General features: G+C 39.3%; 1 protein-coding gene across 1 annotated transcript in view; it reads left to right on the top strand.

The window, feature by feature from the left end:
• Positions 1-2,460: 2,460 nt before the first annotated feature.
• The window catches only part of xylt1 (xylosyltransferase I), a 111,752-nt gene continuing 94,505 nt past the window's right edge, over positions 2,461-19,707 (top strand). The window contains exon 1 of the mRNA XM_041786170.1: positions 2,461-2,796. Coding sequence (XP_041642104.1) covers positions 2,512-2,796 — 285 coding nt within the window. The 5' untranslated portion in view covers positions 2,461-2,511. The remainder of the gene's footprint in view (positions 2,797-19,707) is intronic.

Below are 19,707 nucleotides of genomic sequence, written 5' to 3'. Positions count from 1 at the left end.
CTCAAGGGGCAGACGGTCTACTTTTAGTGAGAATTAAATTATCTTTTTAGGATGTCATGTTCTTTTTCTTATAAAAACTCATTTGCAGTCAAAACCATCAGAATTATCTGTATGGTGATTACTGGATTTATATTGAGGTGAGTATGGACATAATGGATTACTGTGTGACAGATGGATTCCTCCCATCTATCTCACAGAGAAATTATTTCATGGGGTTTATTCAGTGACAAGAAGAACGATATTTTTTTCATTATCTATGTTTTTTTTTAATTCAAGCTCAATGACACTTGCTTTTTGATTAAATAATTATCTAATTATCTTTATTGTGCCTGCATGTTTGACACTGCAGTGTGTTAGGACAGACCAGTCTAGTGGTATAAAATAAATGCCTATGAAGACAGTCTGACATGTCATAGCAGTGAAAGGAGCTGGGGTAAGTAATAATTACCAATGAATAACCCTCACTGACACTGTCAAGATGTCACATCTGAACTTAGGTACGTGAATAGAACAAGCTGTAATGTTACAATGCTGTATTCTCATCATGGACAATGAATAGACTATTATAAGCAACTCTGAGACTTAAATGATGTAAAAAAATTGGTCCTTTGCACAGTTAAATTTACCTGCAGTAAATAATTAAACACCATATCCATTGATGTGAGTTTGAAGCTACTGGATGAGTCATTTTTCAGGTTAAGGTCTGTGTTACCGATCAGATACTTACATGACTTACAGAACAATTGGAACATCTGATACACATTAACAGTAATAACTGCTACATAACTGTAGCAACAGGCATAACTGTTGCTACAGTTATGTAGCAATGAGTTAAAATGTCACAGGCTCCATCTTTGTTAAGCTTTAGGACACACAGGTTAATCTCTGATTACATTGTCACAAAAGAGCAAGAACAAATGATCAGACACACACAATGCAGAGCTTCACATCTGTGAAGTCTCTGAAATCCCACTACAGCTCCACACACAGCTGTATTCAGGAGGCAATAGTGGAATCGTTCATTTTAATTTGGGCTGGCAGCAGAGATTCATCAATTGAGATGTGAAAAAGGAGACTATTTGATGAAAGAGTTGTCCGAAAAAATTTTAAAGGCTTGTCTGAATTAATTTAGGGTTCACTAACACTGGGGTAAGTTGCCCCATACTGCGCCGAAGCATGACAATCCCCCCTCCCAAGTCTTCTGCTGGCCTGCACTCACACTGCTTCAAGCCCAACGGGCCTAAGCACAGACACGTCATCATATCGTCATAGGACACACGCAGTTACACAGTCTCACAGTCAGCACGATGGAAAAATACACAGACAACATGACAGAGACTTTACTCATGTTGGCCAGATAAGTCCATCTAACACTCTCCTGTTGTTTAAAATGACTATGGAGGGGGACTGTCATATCAATCATATGTCACATGTACACTGCATGTCCATACTTGTGTGTGCATGAGAAATTTTATGGTGCTCAGTATATTTCTCTGCCATCCACGCAAGGGACAAGAAGATAAATGATAAATGGATGTTTAGCACTTTTCTAGTTGTCTGACTACTCAAAGGGATTTTTACAGTGCCGGTCCCATTCACACCCATTCACACACTGATGATGAATGCTGTAGAGTGGCTTAGTCCCATTCTAATGCATCCATACACATTCACACGCCACTGATGTAGAAGTGGGAGCAAATTGGGGTTACATTTGTTGCCCAGAGACACATCAACGTGTGACTACATTGAACTCAAAACCCTCTGATTGAGAGATTGTGCTCACTGTGATATGGTGCATGAGAAATCTAAATGCATGATGTGTGGCAGTAGAATACTGCAGCCCTTCTTTCAATATTTTAAGCTACACCTGTCCATAGCCTACATGTCAGCAGATTTAGATGTGATCAGTTTGTGTAATAATGCTTCTATAGGAGGTGATGAGGTAATGTGGGGTATATATACTTCAGGTTGGGTCCTTTTTTCTCTGGCTTTGTTGAAAGAGATATTTATTAATTTGTTTAAGCTCAGTGGGGAAGGAGCTCTTTTTACTTCGGAGCTTCAAAACTGGCACACACTTCTTTGTGTTAAACATGGATTTGATAAATGATAGGGGTATGCAATGACGCCGTGAGGAAGGTTGCATGATTTTACTGACCCCCCCCCCCCCCCCACACACACACACAACCAGCACACGCATAATTTAGTCATTCTATCGGAATGGCTATGAAACAATTTGAAGTATCTGCTCACTTAGACAACAGAGGTTCACAGCAGCTCCAAGCATCTGTCGTTTAACAGTCTCTCGCCGAGTTTCACCACACGGTGGCCCTGTGCCTCTCCTCGATACTTCAATTCTTCTCTCCGTCCACAGCTCAGCTTCCCTCCCTCCCTCCTGCTTCCCCACTACTACCTCCTCCTCCTCCCCGTCCTCCCTCTACTTCCACTGCTTCCTCCCGTCGCGCTGCGTAGAGCCACAGACGCTTCTCCAGCTCCGTGCAGCCCGGTGCGAAGATGGTTGGCGGCTTGTGTGCTCGCAGGTTGGCCCGTCGGTCGCGGTCCGCCCTGATAGCAGCTCTCACGGTGCTGCTGGTGCAGACGCTGATTGTGTGGAACTTCAGCAGCCTCGACTCCGGCGAAGAACGGGACAACGGAGGCTCCAACGTGCGGGAGAAGAGGGACCGGGTCGCAGGCAACCGTGCTGTTGGCAACGACTATTTCCAGCACGGGGTCCAGCAACGGCAGCGGCAGCATCTTCCTCTGCCGGGGAAGGGGACGTCTCGTCACATACAGCAGCCGGTAAGACACTACCTATGTATTCACGTCATCCCCCCGCTATACGAGACCGTCTCTCCGGGGATGAAGCCTGGAGGGGTTGGCAGGCAGGTCAAAACATCTCCAGCTTGCGCTTTTGGGAGACAGGCACACGGCCGGGCCTCGGATGAATGAATGAATGTTGTCATTTAAACGGAGGCTGCCTCACGAGGGAATGATTGCACGTCTGAAGCGAGACAGATGCAGCGCGAGCCCCTTTTGACTCCTTTGGTGGTGGGAGACGAGCATCCTCAGCCGATGAGCTCAGGCAGCCACATTGCACCGTTTAAATGAACGCAGAACGCTTTAAAATGCCAGAGCTGAGTATGAAACCTGAACTCAGCGTGTAGTTCACCCCAGGGCAGGATGATAGCATGGCAGGGCAGAAGGTTGTAGCTCAGGAGGTGACTGAATAGCAGAGTCACTGACATCAGTTGTACCTGTCACGGCTGATTTAGTATTCTAAGTCAAATACAGTAGCTGCATGGCTCAGCAGCACTGTCTGAGTAAGGCCAAATTGAAACATAACCTAATTTGTTGGGTTGATTTTGTTGAGTCTACAAAGAGCAGAGTCATCTGTTGTCCATGAAAACAAACAGTTAAATTGGTAGTGGCATCATTAGACATAAAGGTCAAGATAATAAAGACTGTGGTGCCAAAGAAAAGAAGCAGCAAACATAATGGCACCATAGAAAACAGTTTAAATGACGTAAATTTAGGATAGCCTGTAGATCTGTATCTCTTTAGAGGCACATAATACAATAATTTGTTCACTGAAAATGTTGAAAGTGAATCCCAGAAAACCAAATGTTTACTTGCAGACTCCCTGACTGCTCCCTGTGCCCTGCAGGCTACACAGTGAGCAGGTTTTGTATTCTTACTGTGCCTCCACACAGCATGTGATTAATTTTCACAACCTGATGTCTGGAATTAAATCCTTTTAAACAGAGCCTTTTGCTGGCATGGTCTGTCAAGCAGTTAGGCTGCCCTAGAGAAACTGGACGCAATGGTTCCTGGCAAAGTTTGTAGCGTTTTCCTCTTCACAAAGCTGCCAGCCATTCAAGTGTAGCCCGCACCTCTGCCACCATGCAACCAGCAGATAACCGGCTTTGATGTAGTATGATACACTGTGGCCTCCGCGCTCAGTCAGTCACTCGGAGCCGTGCACTGTATCATCTGTCTCCTCTGCAGATCATACTGTGACTCACTCACTTCATCTGGTAGCACAGTGTGTCCCACCTGCTGGCATCTCCACAAACCAATGTCATGCTGAGGACTAATAATAATAGAGGCTTTTATGAATAGTTTGACAATCCTCTAATGAAATATCTTTGCGACATCCTTGATGTAATCTTAGAGGGATTCACACTGGGTTTGCAGGGCTCATTTCTGAGTATATAACAATACTTAAGGGTATATGACTATACTTAAGGTTTTATCTGTATTAGTAATATGGAATAGCAGCATTTCATGTCAGAATTGTACACCAATTAGAAACTCAGTAGAATAACAGGCACAGTGGCTCAGTTGTGTCAAAACCTTTTCACGCTGTGTCAACACTGATCTGTCTAAATGTGTTTCACTAATAAAACACACAGCAGATCTGCACCCGTGACCTTTTAAAGAAGGCATTTTGTCCCCATTGCCATCGCCTCAGGGCTCTTCACACAGCCTGTATGCCAGTCAGTCCACCAGCCAGCCTGCTTGCCCGCTGCCTTTCTGTCAGACTGTCGACTCGCTCTATGCAGCTCTGGTCCTCCACACATTCAACTGGTCGCCATGGGCCATGTGCATTACCTCAGCTGGTTAATCACTGCATTTTCATTCTTTTACCCTTGTGGGTGGTGTGTCTTTGTGTATGTGTGGCTTGGCAAAGCAGCCTTGTCCACCCTAAGGGTGACGCATAAGCGCCAACTGATGCTATATGAGGAATCGCGGCTGACTGAGGAGAGAGCAGCACTTTGATCCAGAATAGAATGAGCCAGAAGCTACAGTATGACAATAGCAGAATTTCTGTGTGATAACTTGTGTTGGATGGAAATGTTGTGAATAGCTGTGGATGTGTCATCCCAGCAGGCAGGAGCTACAGTTGCCATTAGTGGTTGTTTCCTGTTGTGTCTCTTGAGGGAAAACTGTTAGAAAGGATAGACATTTTCTTCTTCTTTCAACAAACAGCACAGCTTTTGGGTTGCATCGCCATATCCTTATATAGATCAAATGTTCTAAGAGTTTTTAAAAACAGTGGCTACCTGTTGTAGATTCCCCATCAAGAAACCATGAACTTAATAATTAGCCTTACTTGTTTCCCCTGACATCCATTTATTATAGGAGGTGGCATCACAATTATAATTAATAGGTGCTTATTAAGCGAGACCATGTGATGGATGTGGAAAAACTGCTAATGTGCCAGAATTAAACCATTCTACCTTCAGGAGACCGTTTAAAGCTCTGAAACACGTCCAGCTTCAAGCTTCACATCTGGTTGTCAGCACTTTTCTTCCATTACACAGTAGTCATATACTGTCATGAGCCCTATGTGCCCAGTGGGAGTCCAGCTCACACATGTTGTAAAGAGTTTCCCTGTTAGTCATGGTATTACATGTAACATTACCCCAGACATACACTTTTTCCATAGCACTGGCTTTTCCTCATGGTTTCCTATGGCAAAGAAGGCTTTACAAATCATCAGGAATTGCACATTTTACCAGTTTTCTCCCCACATACATGACAAGCTTAACCACAAAATATTACATACTAGAAAGACGTCCACTGCAATCATTTTCCCATAGTGGCTTGAAAAATGAGTTGCACTAGATGTTTTTGATTAAACAGTTTTTGAATGACACAGATCTTGTTGCTTGAAAGGGAAACAGGATTTCAAGAACAAAAAGAAAGTGTGGAGGTCCAGTTTTATTTGAGGCCTGTGGTAACTTCATATAGATTCTATTCTGTAACTTTCGGTAGAATTTATTTTCTCCTAAAGTGATATCAACTTTTTTTAGTCTTTGAGGCTGTTTTTCAGGATTTAATGGGAATTTCTGAGCCCTCAGATGTCGAACATTAAAGGGATTGAAAATGAAATAACTTAGTAAACACTCCCATCATGCTGGGATTATCGTTGGAACCGTGATCGTGTACAGTACGAGAAACAATGTGCTCTACATATGTTTTGTGTTTAGGAGCTTTACTCAGATCTTTTGTTGCTACCATTCTTCTCTTCAGCCACCACCACAACCACAAAGTGATTCATCTGACTGTGTGTATGAACACGATGCTGACTCACACACACACACACACACACACACCCCCACACACCTACACACACACCCCCACACACACACAGACACCCACTGGCACTCACTCCAAATTATGTATGTAAGTACGTAGATGCAGGGAAATCATTCCACATACAGTATAAACACCTACACACATATACATATTTATAGTAACACACACATGCACAGACACACAAGGCATGATCTAATCTGGTTTTTAAAATGGCACAGGATCAGGCTGTGACAATAGAGGATACAGTCAGTGATGATGCCATCCTACTGGCTGCAATATTTGTGAGTGTTTGTATGCGTAGACATTTAGCAGTTTGTGAACATGACCGTGAACGTAAAAATTGAAATTCAGGTTTAGTGTGATCATGGAAACAAAAAAATCATCAATCGTGTGAAAGGATGTAAAATTTAACAGAAATCAGACATTTATGTGTAGTACTTTTTCCTTATAAACCATCAGAAATGAGCTGTCCACTTTGCTGACATAAACAGGAGGGTTTTATTAAACCATGATTATCAGATGACCATGACATCTGACTTTCTTAGACAATAAAGCATGGATAAAGGAAGTGTTTCTTTTTTATAGCTGTAAAACATCTCAAGAATTCAATTGTTTTGTGTTTGTTTGTTTGTTTGTTTGTTTGTTTGTTTGTTTTTTGACAATTCAGATAAAGAAAATATTCAATATATGATGACTTATAGGGTTATAACGGTTCACAAAGGTCACGGTTTGGTTCGTACCTCAGTTTTTTGTGGTTTGGTTTATCAGTTTAAAAGGAACATAAAGTCCCAGAGTTAGGTTTCCCTGATTTATTATCATTTTTTTTAACTAAAATGTGTTTAGATTATAGTTTGTTCTAGCTTATTTAGAGCTATCTGTGATAGTTGGTTCAGCCTGTGATGTTCAGTGAGACAGAGAATTGAATAGCCATACATCTACTGATTTGAAATAATACAAATGAGTACATCGTATAATTCAAATTTAAATAAATGCACAGTCTATCATATTTATTATTGATTAAGTGTAGTAAATAGCTGGTGCAGATGTTAATGGTACAAAATCCTCATGTTCGTCAGTGAGGGACTACAGACAGACTAGCCCATGTAAACACAAGATAAGACACTTTTCTGTGTGTGTGTGTGTGTGTCTCTACTTCTACAAGTGTGTGCATTGCCTTTGTCATCTATTAACAACAGTAATATCTTTGACTCTTTCTGCCTCCACATCTGGAGGCTTTTTAAAAACAGTATGGAGATGAGGAGAGGGAGAAAAAAGTTGGCTCTATCTACTGGAGCAAACTTTTCCTCCTCGTGTGTTTTATTTCAAGGGCTTCTTCCTCTTCTTCGCTGAATGATTGATATCAATTTTTTCAGGGCTGATGCTAATAATCAGTAGTTCATGAGATCAATAACTGATATTTGGAACCCACATACATTTATTACTACGCACAAAATGTCTTTAATTTGGCAAAAGTAAAGTTGCATAATCAAGAAATAAATGATTTAGCCAGGGCTTTTGTTGAGACTGTGGAGAGTGAAAATAAAGCCAGAAGGGAAGACACAATTTTGAACCAAAGCAGAGTACTTTTTGATCAAATGAACTTGTAATTGTCAATAACAAAGAATTCTGATACCAATGATTAGCGAAATGCCAAATACTGCCATCAATAATCAGTCAGGCCAATAATCCATTGACCCTAATAAAATGTTGGCGCTGTAATAAAAGTTCATGATTGTTCAGTGTTGTATACTTGTTTGAGAAGTTTTTGTGCTTCTTCTCATGAATTCATGCTTATTTTTCACCACTGTTTCATTGTGAATATGTGGTTAAAGTTTTATATTACATTTAGAGTGATAAAAATTACCATTGTTGCTTCATGTGGATTTTTCCTGCCACTGCCATTTCATGTGCCAGTCACTGTCAGTGTTGGTTTTTGTATCATAGCAAAGTCACTTTAGCAGTTGTAATTGGCACTTAAATTGGAACTCCCCAAAAGGAAAATGTTCCAAAATGTGAGCTATTCTGCCCTAAACAGACCTTTGAGCACACATAATTATAGTCCAGAGCCACCAATGCAATATGTGCTTTAAAAATTTAAATGTCCCAATGATTGCCTCAATAAAGTGTTACTCTGTAAAACCTGTAATGAGTGAAAAGTAAAGGACAGCCTGCCCATCATCAGTCCATCCATCTGTCGCTGTGATTTTGCAGACAGGGAGCTTCTTTTTTAAGTGCTGTTAGTCTCAGAGAGAGATGGGAACAGGTTGAGATCTGAGGGAGTGAGCCCCTCAGACTTGAAAGAGGCACATCCAAAACCCAAGACACTTTGATGTTGAAGTGTAATTTGTATACATAACGCTCCCCTTCGAAACCTGCGACTGAAAACATTTTATTATTATCATAATGCGGTATACTTCTAACACCCTGGCATGTTATTTCACTGACTAGACCCTATGCAAAATATCAGTGTCAGTGGAATCCAGAAACTTTTAAGTTTACTTTGCAGGCTGATGGTTTGGGTCTCCATAGCAGCTCAAACATCAGAACCTAGGCACTTCCCTGCGAAACACTTCTTCTTGCACAGGTGCTGAATGTATTGCAGACCTCTTCACTGTGGTATCCGTGTTATGTGTTTACATCAGAGGCAGCAGCCACCCTCTGGTCTGTCCTGTGTGCGGACTTTGTGTGATGGAGGAACAGAGTTTAACTATTCAATGAGTGTCAGGATGTTTGAAATACAACACTCAGGGGATGAAAACATACCAGCATGACTCACACAGTCCTGACAACTTTGTTGACTTGAAAGTATAGCAAGTTTCATTATGTCACCATATTTAATAGAGCAAATAAATAAGTGCAATGTCAAGTTAATAGTATCAATCCTTGTGGTTGAACTCGGCACAAAATGTACAGTGTGCTTCACAGCTCCAAAGAGATGCAGTCAGAAGGAATAAGGATGGTGTTTTATATTTCATGGGAAGATGGTTAGGAAGTAGGCCCGCTTTGTATGAAGAAATGATGTGATGTGTGATGACATTGCTCAGTTTTACTTTAAAGGCATGAATTATGATAATTAAACAAGTTAAAGAGTGCATATTAGCTTTCATTAAAAAATAAGTGTTCTTTTATGTTCCGTTCTATTTGATTTACAAAGTAAATGAAATGAAGCTGGCGAATTATTTCTGTTGATAATCTCAAGCGCAATGATTCACACCTGACATGCATCTTAATCATATTACATGACTCACATCCTCCTAAATTAGTTGTCTATTTAAACTGCAAGATTTCCGGTCTCTTTCTCTGCTCTGCAATCATCTGCTGCCCTGGATCAGCACTGTGCTCTGGCTTTCAACCCACCTCCACCCCAGCTTCTACCTGTTGGCTCCAGCTGGGGCTTTAAGCAGTTATCTTATCATTCCTTAAATTCTGTATGTTAAAATCTGCGAGGAGTGATTAAGTCAGAGCCTGACGCCAAACATATTATGTTGCCATAATAAATGCTTAAACAAACTACAATGTGAGATTATTAGTCGAAATGTGTTTGCAACCTGTCCCTCCTGAATACAAGATACATTTTAAGAAGGTGTTTTTCTGTTCTCACCAATCAACCAGGGTAGCTAAATACCGAGCTACCTAGATGTACTGTAAGTATCAAAATGGTGTGAAAGCATGACCATTATTCCCAGGCCTCCATGCAACAGGTAAAATGTCCAAATCCCAATCGAGAAATGATTGCTATACTACATTATACATTTTCTGTATTGACATAAAATCTGGAATATACAGTAAATTGCCCTGGTATACAAGCTGCTCTCTGTTTTGTTTTAATCTCCTAAAAGGAAAAGACCATCCTCCTGCATGCTGATTTCCATTTCGTTCAGAAAAGTCCACAGTGTGCTGTTTCTATACAGCTATATTGTTCTTTTAGCACAAGAGTTTGTGCATCTACTAGCAGTAGTATGGTAGTTGAGCTCTCAGCCTGCAGTAACAGTTGTGAGACAGCCCACAGTGGACACAAGTCACTCAATGGTAAGGTTAAAACTAAAGGTATATTTCCAATTTTCTTTAAATGCACAATTATGACCCAGTGAGGAAGTAAAGCAGTTAAAAGTGATTATGTTGTTGTGTATTCAGCACGTTCTGAGCAGTGAAGTGGTCATTTGCAATACACAATAAATTTTCAATCGCCTTTGGTTTGTCTCATGCAGTATGTGACAGGGACAGCTGCACACACTTGCTCTGGTATATAAAATGCAGCCAACCTTTCAAAAGAAAAAATCTGTATTAAAAGAGCACATTACACAAGATTTTACAGTCATTTGCATTAATTCAGACTTTTGATTTGTATTTAATGAAGACTCGTATCACAATAATGATAAAACATTTATTGCATAGCCCTTGTTGGAAGACAGTGTGAATCAAAGGTAAAATATTTAAACATACGCAAATTTTAGAATGCAATTAAATGTTTATCTACCACCTAATTGTTACAGCTGGCTGAGTTTCTCATAAAGTCACATGAAGCGGCTTGATCAAAATAGTTAACCTTGAATTGCTCCTGCTGCTCTGAAAAATATATAAAAATGTGCCATCAGCCAGTGTTGGCTGACAGTGCTGTTGTTCAATGGTATGCATTAACAAAAAGATATAGTAGTGCTGAACAGACTTCTCCGAATCCTGCCGTCAAATGTTGTATTAATTTGTGCAAAATATTACATCCTTAAATAACAGTCCTGCAGTACACTACTGGCTGAAAGTCACAGATGACAGTGATCCTGATAATGATCTTAGACAACTAGCTTATAAAGGGCAACCAGCACTTGCCTACGCTTTAATGAAGAATTTCTTGCCTTCACTTCCCAAACAGCAGCACTTTCTACCCAGCCACTAAAGGAGCTAGGCCATTTTCCATGGGGTGGCCAGAAAAGTCGCTCTTTTCTTCTTTTTTTTTTAATGTTTTTTCTTTGAACGTGAAAAGGTTTCCAACTCAAAAAATAGTGCCTGTTTTAGTGACATACTGTACAGACAACATATCACTCATTATCAGAATTCAGGCCAAATAACATTCTTGTATTGAACCTCTTTATTCCTACAGGTAAAAAGACAATGGAGCTCACACTCTCATTACAAAGTAAAAATTCTGTCTCTACAGTGTATTACAGATCATAACCTAAATGCAGATGTTTCTTATTGAACTTAATAGAAATATAATCTCTATGACCCCTAATGTAAAAATCCATTTATGTTCACAGAAATATAACTTTATTTCACTCTGAGATTTTGAGATTAATGAATTTGAGAGAGAGTGTGACATTTCCTCAGTCATATCTGCAGTCCCATTTATCTATAGGCCACATATGAACATAGACAGGTTTAGAGAAGCGGTCTAAACCAGTTACCATAGAATAAGTATTTCATTAATTCTGACTTTATTTAAGTTGCCTGAACTCTCTCTGCTCTATCTTGACATGGTATTAAATGTGTAATTAGTCAGTTATTAATTTCTAATCAGTCTTGATTTTATCATCCTTCAACTCAATCACAGACCTAAAAATCCCACTCTAAACCATTAATTTTACAACGTGTTATAGTCTGTGACTGTTATATCTATATTGGCCCATTCAAGCATACAGTGAAATACATGAGCATGTACAGTGCTCAAAAACACATTTTTTAGACCACCTGTCATAAAAACGAGAAAACATAAATATTTTAGAAATCTTTCAAAAAATTTGTTTAAAACTAAAATCTTATTGTTATTTATTTGGCAAATAACAAACTGAAACAACTAAATAGTCCTTTTTCACACATAATAACCAAAAAACTAAATATTTTGTATGGCCTCCTTAGGCCTTGATAACAGCTTGCATTCTTGCTGCCATTGTTTTTATGTACTTTTCCACAGTCTCTTTTGTTATTGAGTTCCAAATAGTTTCTAGCTGTTCCCACAGACTTGCTTTAGATGAAACTTTTGTGCCATCAATCTTTGAATCTACTAACCAATCAGATTCAGTCCAGAAGGGATTCCATGATGTACTAAGATGCTGTGGTAGACGTTCTTGTTCATGATACTACTATTTTCACTAATTTGCCCACAAATTTATCCACAAATGGAACCCCATACCATAATGGAATCTCCACCGTGTTTCACTGTGTGTGCGATGCATCTGGCATCAAAATGTTCTCCAGCTTTTCTGCGGACATAAACACGATGATGCTGACCGAAGAGTTCAAACTTGGACTTGTCCGTCCAGAGTACCCTCTTCCAGTCATCAGCAGTCCAGTGTTTGTGGTCCCTGGTAAATCTGAGGAGTTTCAGGATGTTTGCAGGCCTCAGGAATGGCTTCTTAGCAGCTATTCTTCCCTTTAAGCCTTGTTCCGTCAGTCGTCTGCTTATGGTCATTCTGGAGACTTTCTCAGACTCTGATTTAGAAGCATTCATCATTTGGTTTCCTGCCTCTTCCTTGGCGCATTTTGTAAGTACCGGTCTCGGCAATTGACTCCAAAGCATACTTGACCACACTGTGGGAACACTTTATGTCTTTCTCTATTTGTCTCAGAGACCATCCAGCATCATGAAGTGCTTTAATGCGGACTTTTTTTTATTTTCAGTGAGCTCTTGATGTTTTACCATTTTGAACAGGAATGAGGAATTTCAAACTGAATTCACCTTTTTATACCCAAATTTGAGCCGGCTCACTGGGCTTCTCTGAAAAGTCGGAAATTAATAAAGCATAACATTCAACCACTGAAACTCATTTTTCTCTTCAGGATTGCAAGTAAATACTATAATTTGGCATATTAATCAAGAAATAATCATGTGCTTTACTATTTTTTCTTTTTTTTTTTTTTTTTTTGTAAATCAGTAAATTTGAAAATTCATGGATAACAATTATAATTATATTTTGGCATGAAAAATATGATTTGGGTTAAAGAGCTTCTACATATTGGTGTATTAACCATTGCAGAAACATAAAAAATGATTTTGGTTTTACTCATTTTTACCAATGCTGTTAATTTAGGGCAGCTGTGGCATAAATGTTACTTTGGGTGGTGGTCTAATAAATTTGTTAAGCACTGTATGTCCTGGCCACCCCCCAACTCTGCATATGTACCCAGCCTGTTAAAACTACATGAATCCCATACTTTTCTCCGCTATGAAAACTATAAATAAGCCACTTTACATTAGGGCTGGATGATTATGGCAAAAATAATAATCATGATTAAATACTCAAATTTTGAAATCACGATTAATAAACACGATTATTCATTGATTTCAACATTTGAGTACTTATTGAACTACAACTTAAAAGAACAATCAAAAATAAATTAGTAACAAGTAAAATAATAACAATATATTAAATAACAGCAATAAAAAATAACAAATAAAAATAAATATCCAATCTACATGCACTCCTGTAAAACTTGAAAAATTTGCAACATGCAAAAAACTACTCACACAGCCAAAAACACAACCCAAAAATACTCTTTGAAGCACACATTAATTGTTTTTCTTTGATTATAATGTTTTTATGATCATGAGAAGCCAAAATTGAAATTACGATCAAAATTCAATTAATTGTCCAGCCCTACTTTACATTGCAACTAACACCATTCGTGTGTGAATGTGGTGTGATGGGTGAATATGATGTGGTTTAAAAAAGCTTTGAGTAGTCAAAAAAGAGAAGAACTATTTAAGTCCATGTTAATCCTTCATTTAGTCAGATCACTTGTAGCTCGGGGAAATGTTGACAGGAATTTTTAGCTGCTGTTGTGTGTACACTTTTGACCTACAGTCTTACCATTAATCACTCTTCAGATTGTTGTGGAAAGGAAAAACAGAGAGGGAAAGCATGGCAGAGACATAATTTATGAGTAAGGTGCCGGTGTGAGAGATGCTGAATAAAAACCCAACTTACTCTCCTTCTCCTCTGTTTGACTGTCTGCCTTCCTGTCTGTGTATGCTTGTGCCTGTCTGTGTGTGCTTTATGCTCAGCTTGATGCCTTTGTATGCCTCATCTGTTCAACTGCAAAATCAAAGATCATAACCACAGCGCATCTCTGTCCTGTCATGTCTATTCAAACAAACTTCACCATTACCACCAATTAGAGTTGGATCGCTCCGTGTCAAACCTCCATCTGCAACACACAAACACACACACACACTTCAATCGCTACAATTGCAGCCCAGTCATCTGTCATGCCATAGCTAAGCAGCATGCACATAACCCCCCCCCCACCCACACACACACACACACACACACACATCTTCCACTCATCCTCCCATCATGCTCTGCTGCTGTTACAGATGGTTTCATTCCCCAACACATTAATAACGCATCATCCAGATGAATGGAGCTATATAATATCTAGTGTTGCCAATAATCCCATAGGTAAGAGGCTTAGCAGACATCCCTGAGAGAGAGACGGAGGGAGAGACATAAAGAGAGAGATAGGGAGACAAGGTGGTGGTGTTGGGGTGTTGGGGGGGGGGATTAGTTTTATATGAACTTGGGTATCTATGTTGATATGTAGTGCAGAGCTAAAAGGATAAATGCGCACACACAGGTTAAAACCAGACCATCGCCGTATGGAGAGGTCATTGGTCAATCTCTTGAGTCCTTTGCTGTTTAGTGGTTACAGGGTTATCCCTTTAAATGGATCTGCTGTATTTCACACAGAGAGTTCAAGGAAAACTGAATAAAAAGTCCTCTGAGATAAAACTAGACTAAATATTATTTGAAAAGAAAATTCCCAAAATCAGTGGGTTTGCGTTTTTATGAGCCACATAGTTGAACAGGATGTGATACTGGGTCCTTATATGTTCGATTTTCAGTACAGACAAAATGGCTTGTACAAAATTAGAACACCTCATTAGCAGTTTTTTATTTTTAAGCTCAGTGCACAGCAGGAGGTCAAGAGCCAACTGAACTGAAAGAAATTGCTAGAAAACTGAGGTTATAGAATATAACATTGTTTTTCCTAGATAGAAATCATTCAGAGGTCTAGGAAAGACATGAAATATAAAATAAAAGGATTTAGAAACCGAAAACACTGCAATGCTCAGAGATAAGGACTGCAAATGCACTGGACAGATATTATTAATGTGGTCTGCCTTCATGAACAAGATGCACTACTAAAAGCCTACCTTTGGTATTTAACCCAGTTAGAAATATTACTCTGGTCCTCTTAAATGAGTTTTTCTGAGTACAGGAGTTAAAGCTTTGCAAAGCAGCTTTTTGCTCTTACATTAGAGCTGCTGGAACAAACTGCCTGGGCTGTTGAAACTGCTGATATTTTAAAACCTTCCTTTTTAAAGAAAATTCCTTTGTCTTGTCAGTCATTCATCTGTAAAGCACATGAGACTATGCTAAAGTCTGAAATAGCCAGATTCTTTTACCTAAACCTAACCTCAATTTAAAGCCCCTGGAAGAAAACCCATTTCCAAATTGGCTTCAGGTTTCTTACTTAAAATATGCTGAATCTCTTGAATATATGGAGCAAGGTTTTATGGGTGCCCACAGCCGTGATTTACCTTTGGACAACTATCCCCATTTATCATATCTGTTTCTAGCAGTAAAGTATATCAAATATGTTTGGATATTGTGTAGTTTGACATTTACTAAAGTTGTCTAAATGTACTTACAATTAACTGTAAATAAAATATTCTGTCTTGTTAAGTAAAAAATGAAATTGTTGGTCCCAGGCCACCATCCCAGGGGACAAACCTATTGGAAATACTTGATCAGGAATGGTTAAATGTGAATAAATTTGTATCTTGTCATACACTTAGTTAACTTCAGTGAGTGTAAACTGAACTTAGGCATTTAACAATGCAGCCTTTGAATCTGACTCATATTTGAAACAGGAAACATTTAGATGACTGAAGCTAAAATACAACCTCTGCTGACGATATCTAGAGAAGGAGTTGTGAATGAGTATTTTATCACTTGTGTTTCCATACACAGAGTCTGTAAAGATTTGAAATTAAAAAAGGAACACATTTTTTTCTGTAATGGACTATAAGTGTTTTTTTTTCCTTTTAGTGTTTGTCGCTATGGTAGGTGACATGATAAAAATATGTGCCTTTATTGTGTGGCTGCCTGCAGTAGCAGTCATACATCCTCTTTGTGGCTTATTTCTTCAGCCTGGATCATATTGTGCAGTGTATCTATAGTGCCAATATTGCAGCCCCTACAGCACTCACTATGAATAGAGTAGGGTATAGGGATCATTAACAGTAGAAAGTGTATTTGTCTGTCAACCATAATGGTCACATCAGAGCGAAAGAACACTTGACAGCCTTGTTGTTTGGTGCAGCATACGGCAGATTGCCCACTTCTGTGAAGTCGCTACATTGCTGCTACATAGACATGCAACACACTGATCCATACGTGACACCCGAGTGCACATGAACATGTAATCACACCCACATACATACATTTATGGCATTGAGCATGAGCTCATGCCTTGCTATCTCCTCCTTAACACACCATGCACTAATCCTCATGTATTGCACCATTCTAATAATTGGGTGTGACAGAAAGAGAAAAAGTGCACTGGATGGTTAAGACACAGGGTGATGACATGTCGGCCAGGCAGAGATACAGGCGATACGGCCTGTCAGGAAAAGCTTTTGTCCCTCCAGTCCTGTGGAGCAAGAAGAGAGGAACTGACAGCGGCGCTTTTCTTCTACCTCTTCCCTCTCCTCTCCTCCTCTTGTTTTTTTTTTTTCTTCACACTACTGCAGCTGAACGCCAGCAGCCCAGAAGACTTGTCTTTATCTGTGATTAAGAGAGAAAGTGAGAGGAAAGAGAATGAAAAAGAGATAGAGACAGGCAGAGAAAGAGAGACAGATATGCAAGACAGAGGAAAGCTGGAGGAAGAAATGTTGGGGGGGGGGGCAAAGAAAAGATAAACGTCTCATCCCTTCAACAAATCCGACGTTGACTCAAATCCCGGCGTAATCCTCCGGGGAACCCGGTCTGGTTTGAAGGCTTGTTAGTGTAGCTCGGTCCCAGGCTGGCAGAGGCTGTGTGGTTGGAGTCTGTTTCTGGAAACCAACCTGAGTCCAAATGGACTCTACGCATGCTGAAATCAGGTCTGTAATTTTCCCCTCTGCTGGTGAAGTTAAGGACTTAGAGGTAAGCTGATGCCCAGACACTGATCAAGCTGGTTTTATCAAGCATCTCTAAATAGGAGCCCTGATTTAGGATTACTCAGAAGAGGATGGTCGAGGGTATCTGCTCATAATCCCTTTTCCCCACTGCCCCTGAATCATCGGTTTGATGTTTCACATTGATGGAGAAATACTCTGAGATATTGCTTTGGGTTAGGTTTTGGGGTGTTGGAGATGATGATCGCTGTTTGAAAAAGAAATGGACTTTTAAGCATTCACATCCAGGCAAACTATTGTCCAATTTAAATCATCTCTGGACCATAATACTGCAGCTGTATATCTGCCCGTGATAAGTCTCTTTCAAACCAGTGTTGTATTTTCGGTCATTGTTAAAGCATCATAAACACAATCAGGTGAAGTTAGAGTATACAGGAAGTAAAATATGCTCTTTACATTTAAACTTATAAAACCCAAGCACACCTCTGTATCTTAGATGTTAGCAGAGCTGCTTAATCCTCCTTTGACATTTCAGAAAATCCTTGTATCCCTATATTTGATTTTCTAACCAAACAGTTGATTAATCAAACAGCTGATTTAGCACAGAAACTGGATTGGAAAGAGAAGGAAAACTGAATCCCACAATCAATTGTGATTCAAAACAAGCATGCTTTTTTTAAAATAATCAACATTTGTTCTACTTTCACAATTTTTCTGTTGTTTGTATTGTCAATAATAATAATATTGTTATATGTTGTGGTTTGTGTTAATATAAGGTTTTGTCTGGGCAGATATACAGCCAATAGCCAAAGTTCATGGGGTCAGTAAACCTTTCCAGCAGTAGGCTCCACCAGTTGGTAATGCTGTTGTTACACTGTTGGATTGTGGGAACTGTAGTTCTTTTCCTTGAGACAGTATATAAACCATGTTTTCTTGAAGCAGTGTTGATATATTAACCTGCTACATTAACCATGGTTGCCCACTCAGGTAGCATGTGGCAGGTTCTCCTTATGACATTATGGCTTATAATCATATTCACTATGGAGATAATAAAACACACTGCTGAGGGATGTAGTCATCTTCAGTTACAGTCATCACCTGTTAAGGGAACAGGACGGAAGTGCAAAGACTGGCGTCTTACTGCCTGTCACAATACTGTCTATCCCTCTGTTATTCTGCTGTGTTTGAAGACAGGCATCTACGGGTTTCTTTTATGATGTTTTTTTTTAATTAAAACAAAAAACATAAAGCATTTGCAATATTGGTAAACAAACCATCAATATTTTAATCCTTCTGTTGTCCTTGGGCCAAAATGACTTTTTTTCAACAGTGGAGAAAATTCCCTGAATTATATTTTTTCAACTTGAAATTTGATGACTTTTGTCAAGTAAAAGCCCTACATCAAACAGGGACGTGTTACCTTTATTTACATTTCCATGTTATCTGTACAAAAAAAGGTACCAATATTGTCATCGGGTCAAAATGACTTAACAGTTGAAGTCATAGTCACAGCGTTAGATTCATACCACAAAAATGTGAGAATGCTTTATTTCTAAGACTTATCAGTAGCGCACGTAGACATGACAAAACAGGTGGTCTTCACCAATGAAGTGTGTTTCCTTTGAACGGCTCTGACCCAAACAGGTGGCACTATAGATGAATGTGTTGAGGAAAGAGGGAACAGACAAGCAATAATGATCGAGCATGTGTGCCGTTTCACACCCTACAGAGGGTAAAATGTGCAGGAAACAGGTGCTAAACATACAGGCTACCATGATTGAAATATAACATTATTGCCATCTTGTGTAGGTGGGTTGTGCTATTAACAGTTCCCCGAATTCAGCAAAAGTAAGAGGAAGAGGTTTCAGTTCTGCACACCAAAGAAGGACTGTAAGACTCATACTGTGTGCTGTGGGTGTAAGAAATATACCTATAATGGCTGTGCACTTGCACACTGCCCTATGTGTGCAAATTAGTTGACTGTTGTTTGGTTCACATGTTCACATTTTTGTTTTGTATATTGCATTTCATTGTTCACTGGCAAAGTTAGTCACTGGGATGACGTTATTGGGATTAGAGATGTTGCAATAACATCTTTTCTTTCCTGATACCAATTTAAATACCAGAATGTTGGGTATCAGTCAATATCAAGTACCATTCCAATACTGGTGTTAACTTTCTGGACCAACTGTGCTGTGGAAAACAGGCACATTGTTTTAGTCCTACAGTGAACTCAGAACATGGCTAATCAAATTTTAGCCGTATCAGACGTATTTCCAATTGCAGTGTCGGAATTGGAACAGCTCTAATCTGGATAAATAAAAATGCATTCAAATCTACTTTTTGCACCTTTCTGCTACTTTCTTAGGCTATAGAAATACTAAAGAATTACTGTACAAAAATTACAACAGTGAAAATAATATACAATAAAAACAATTGGCAGTGTCATAGTGGGGTCTCTTGAATAAATGCACATGAAGAGGGAAAACTCA

This window comes from Cheilinus undulatus, linkage group 4 (genome assembly GCF_018320785.1).
Source record: "Cheilinus undulatus linkage group 4, ASM1832078v1, whole genome shotgun sequence".
In the NCBI taxonomy this organism is placed as follows: domain Eukaryota; kingdom Metazoa; phylum Chordata; class Actinopteri; order Labriformes; family Labridae; genus Cheilinus; species Cheilinus undulatus.
Note: the sequence above shows the minus strand (reverse complement) of the source record. Positions and strands in the feature narration are given on the sequence as shown.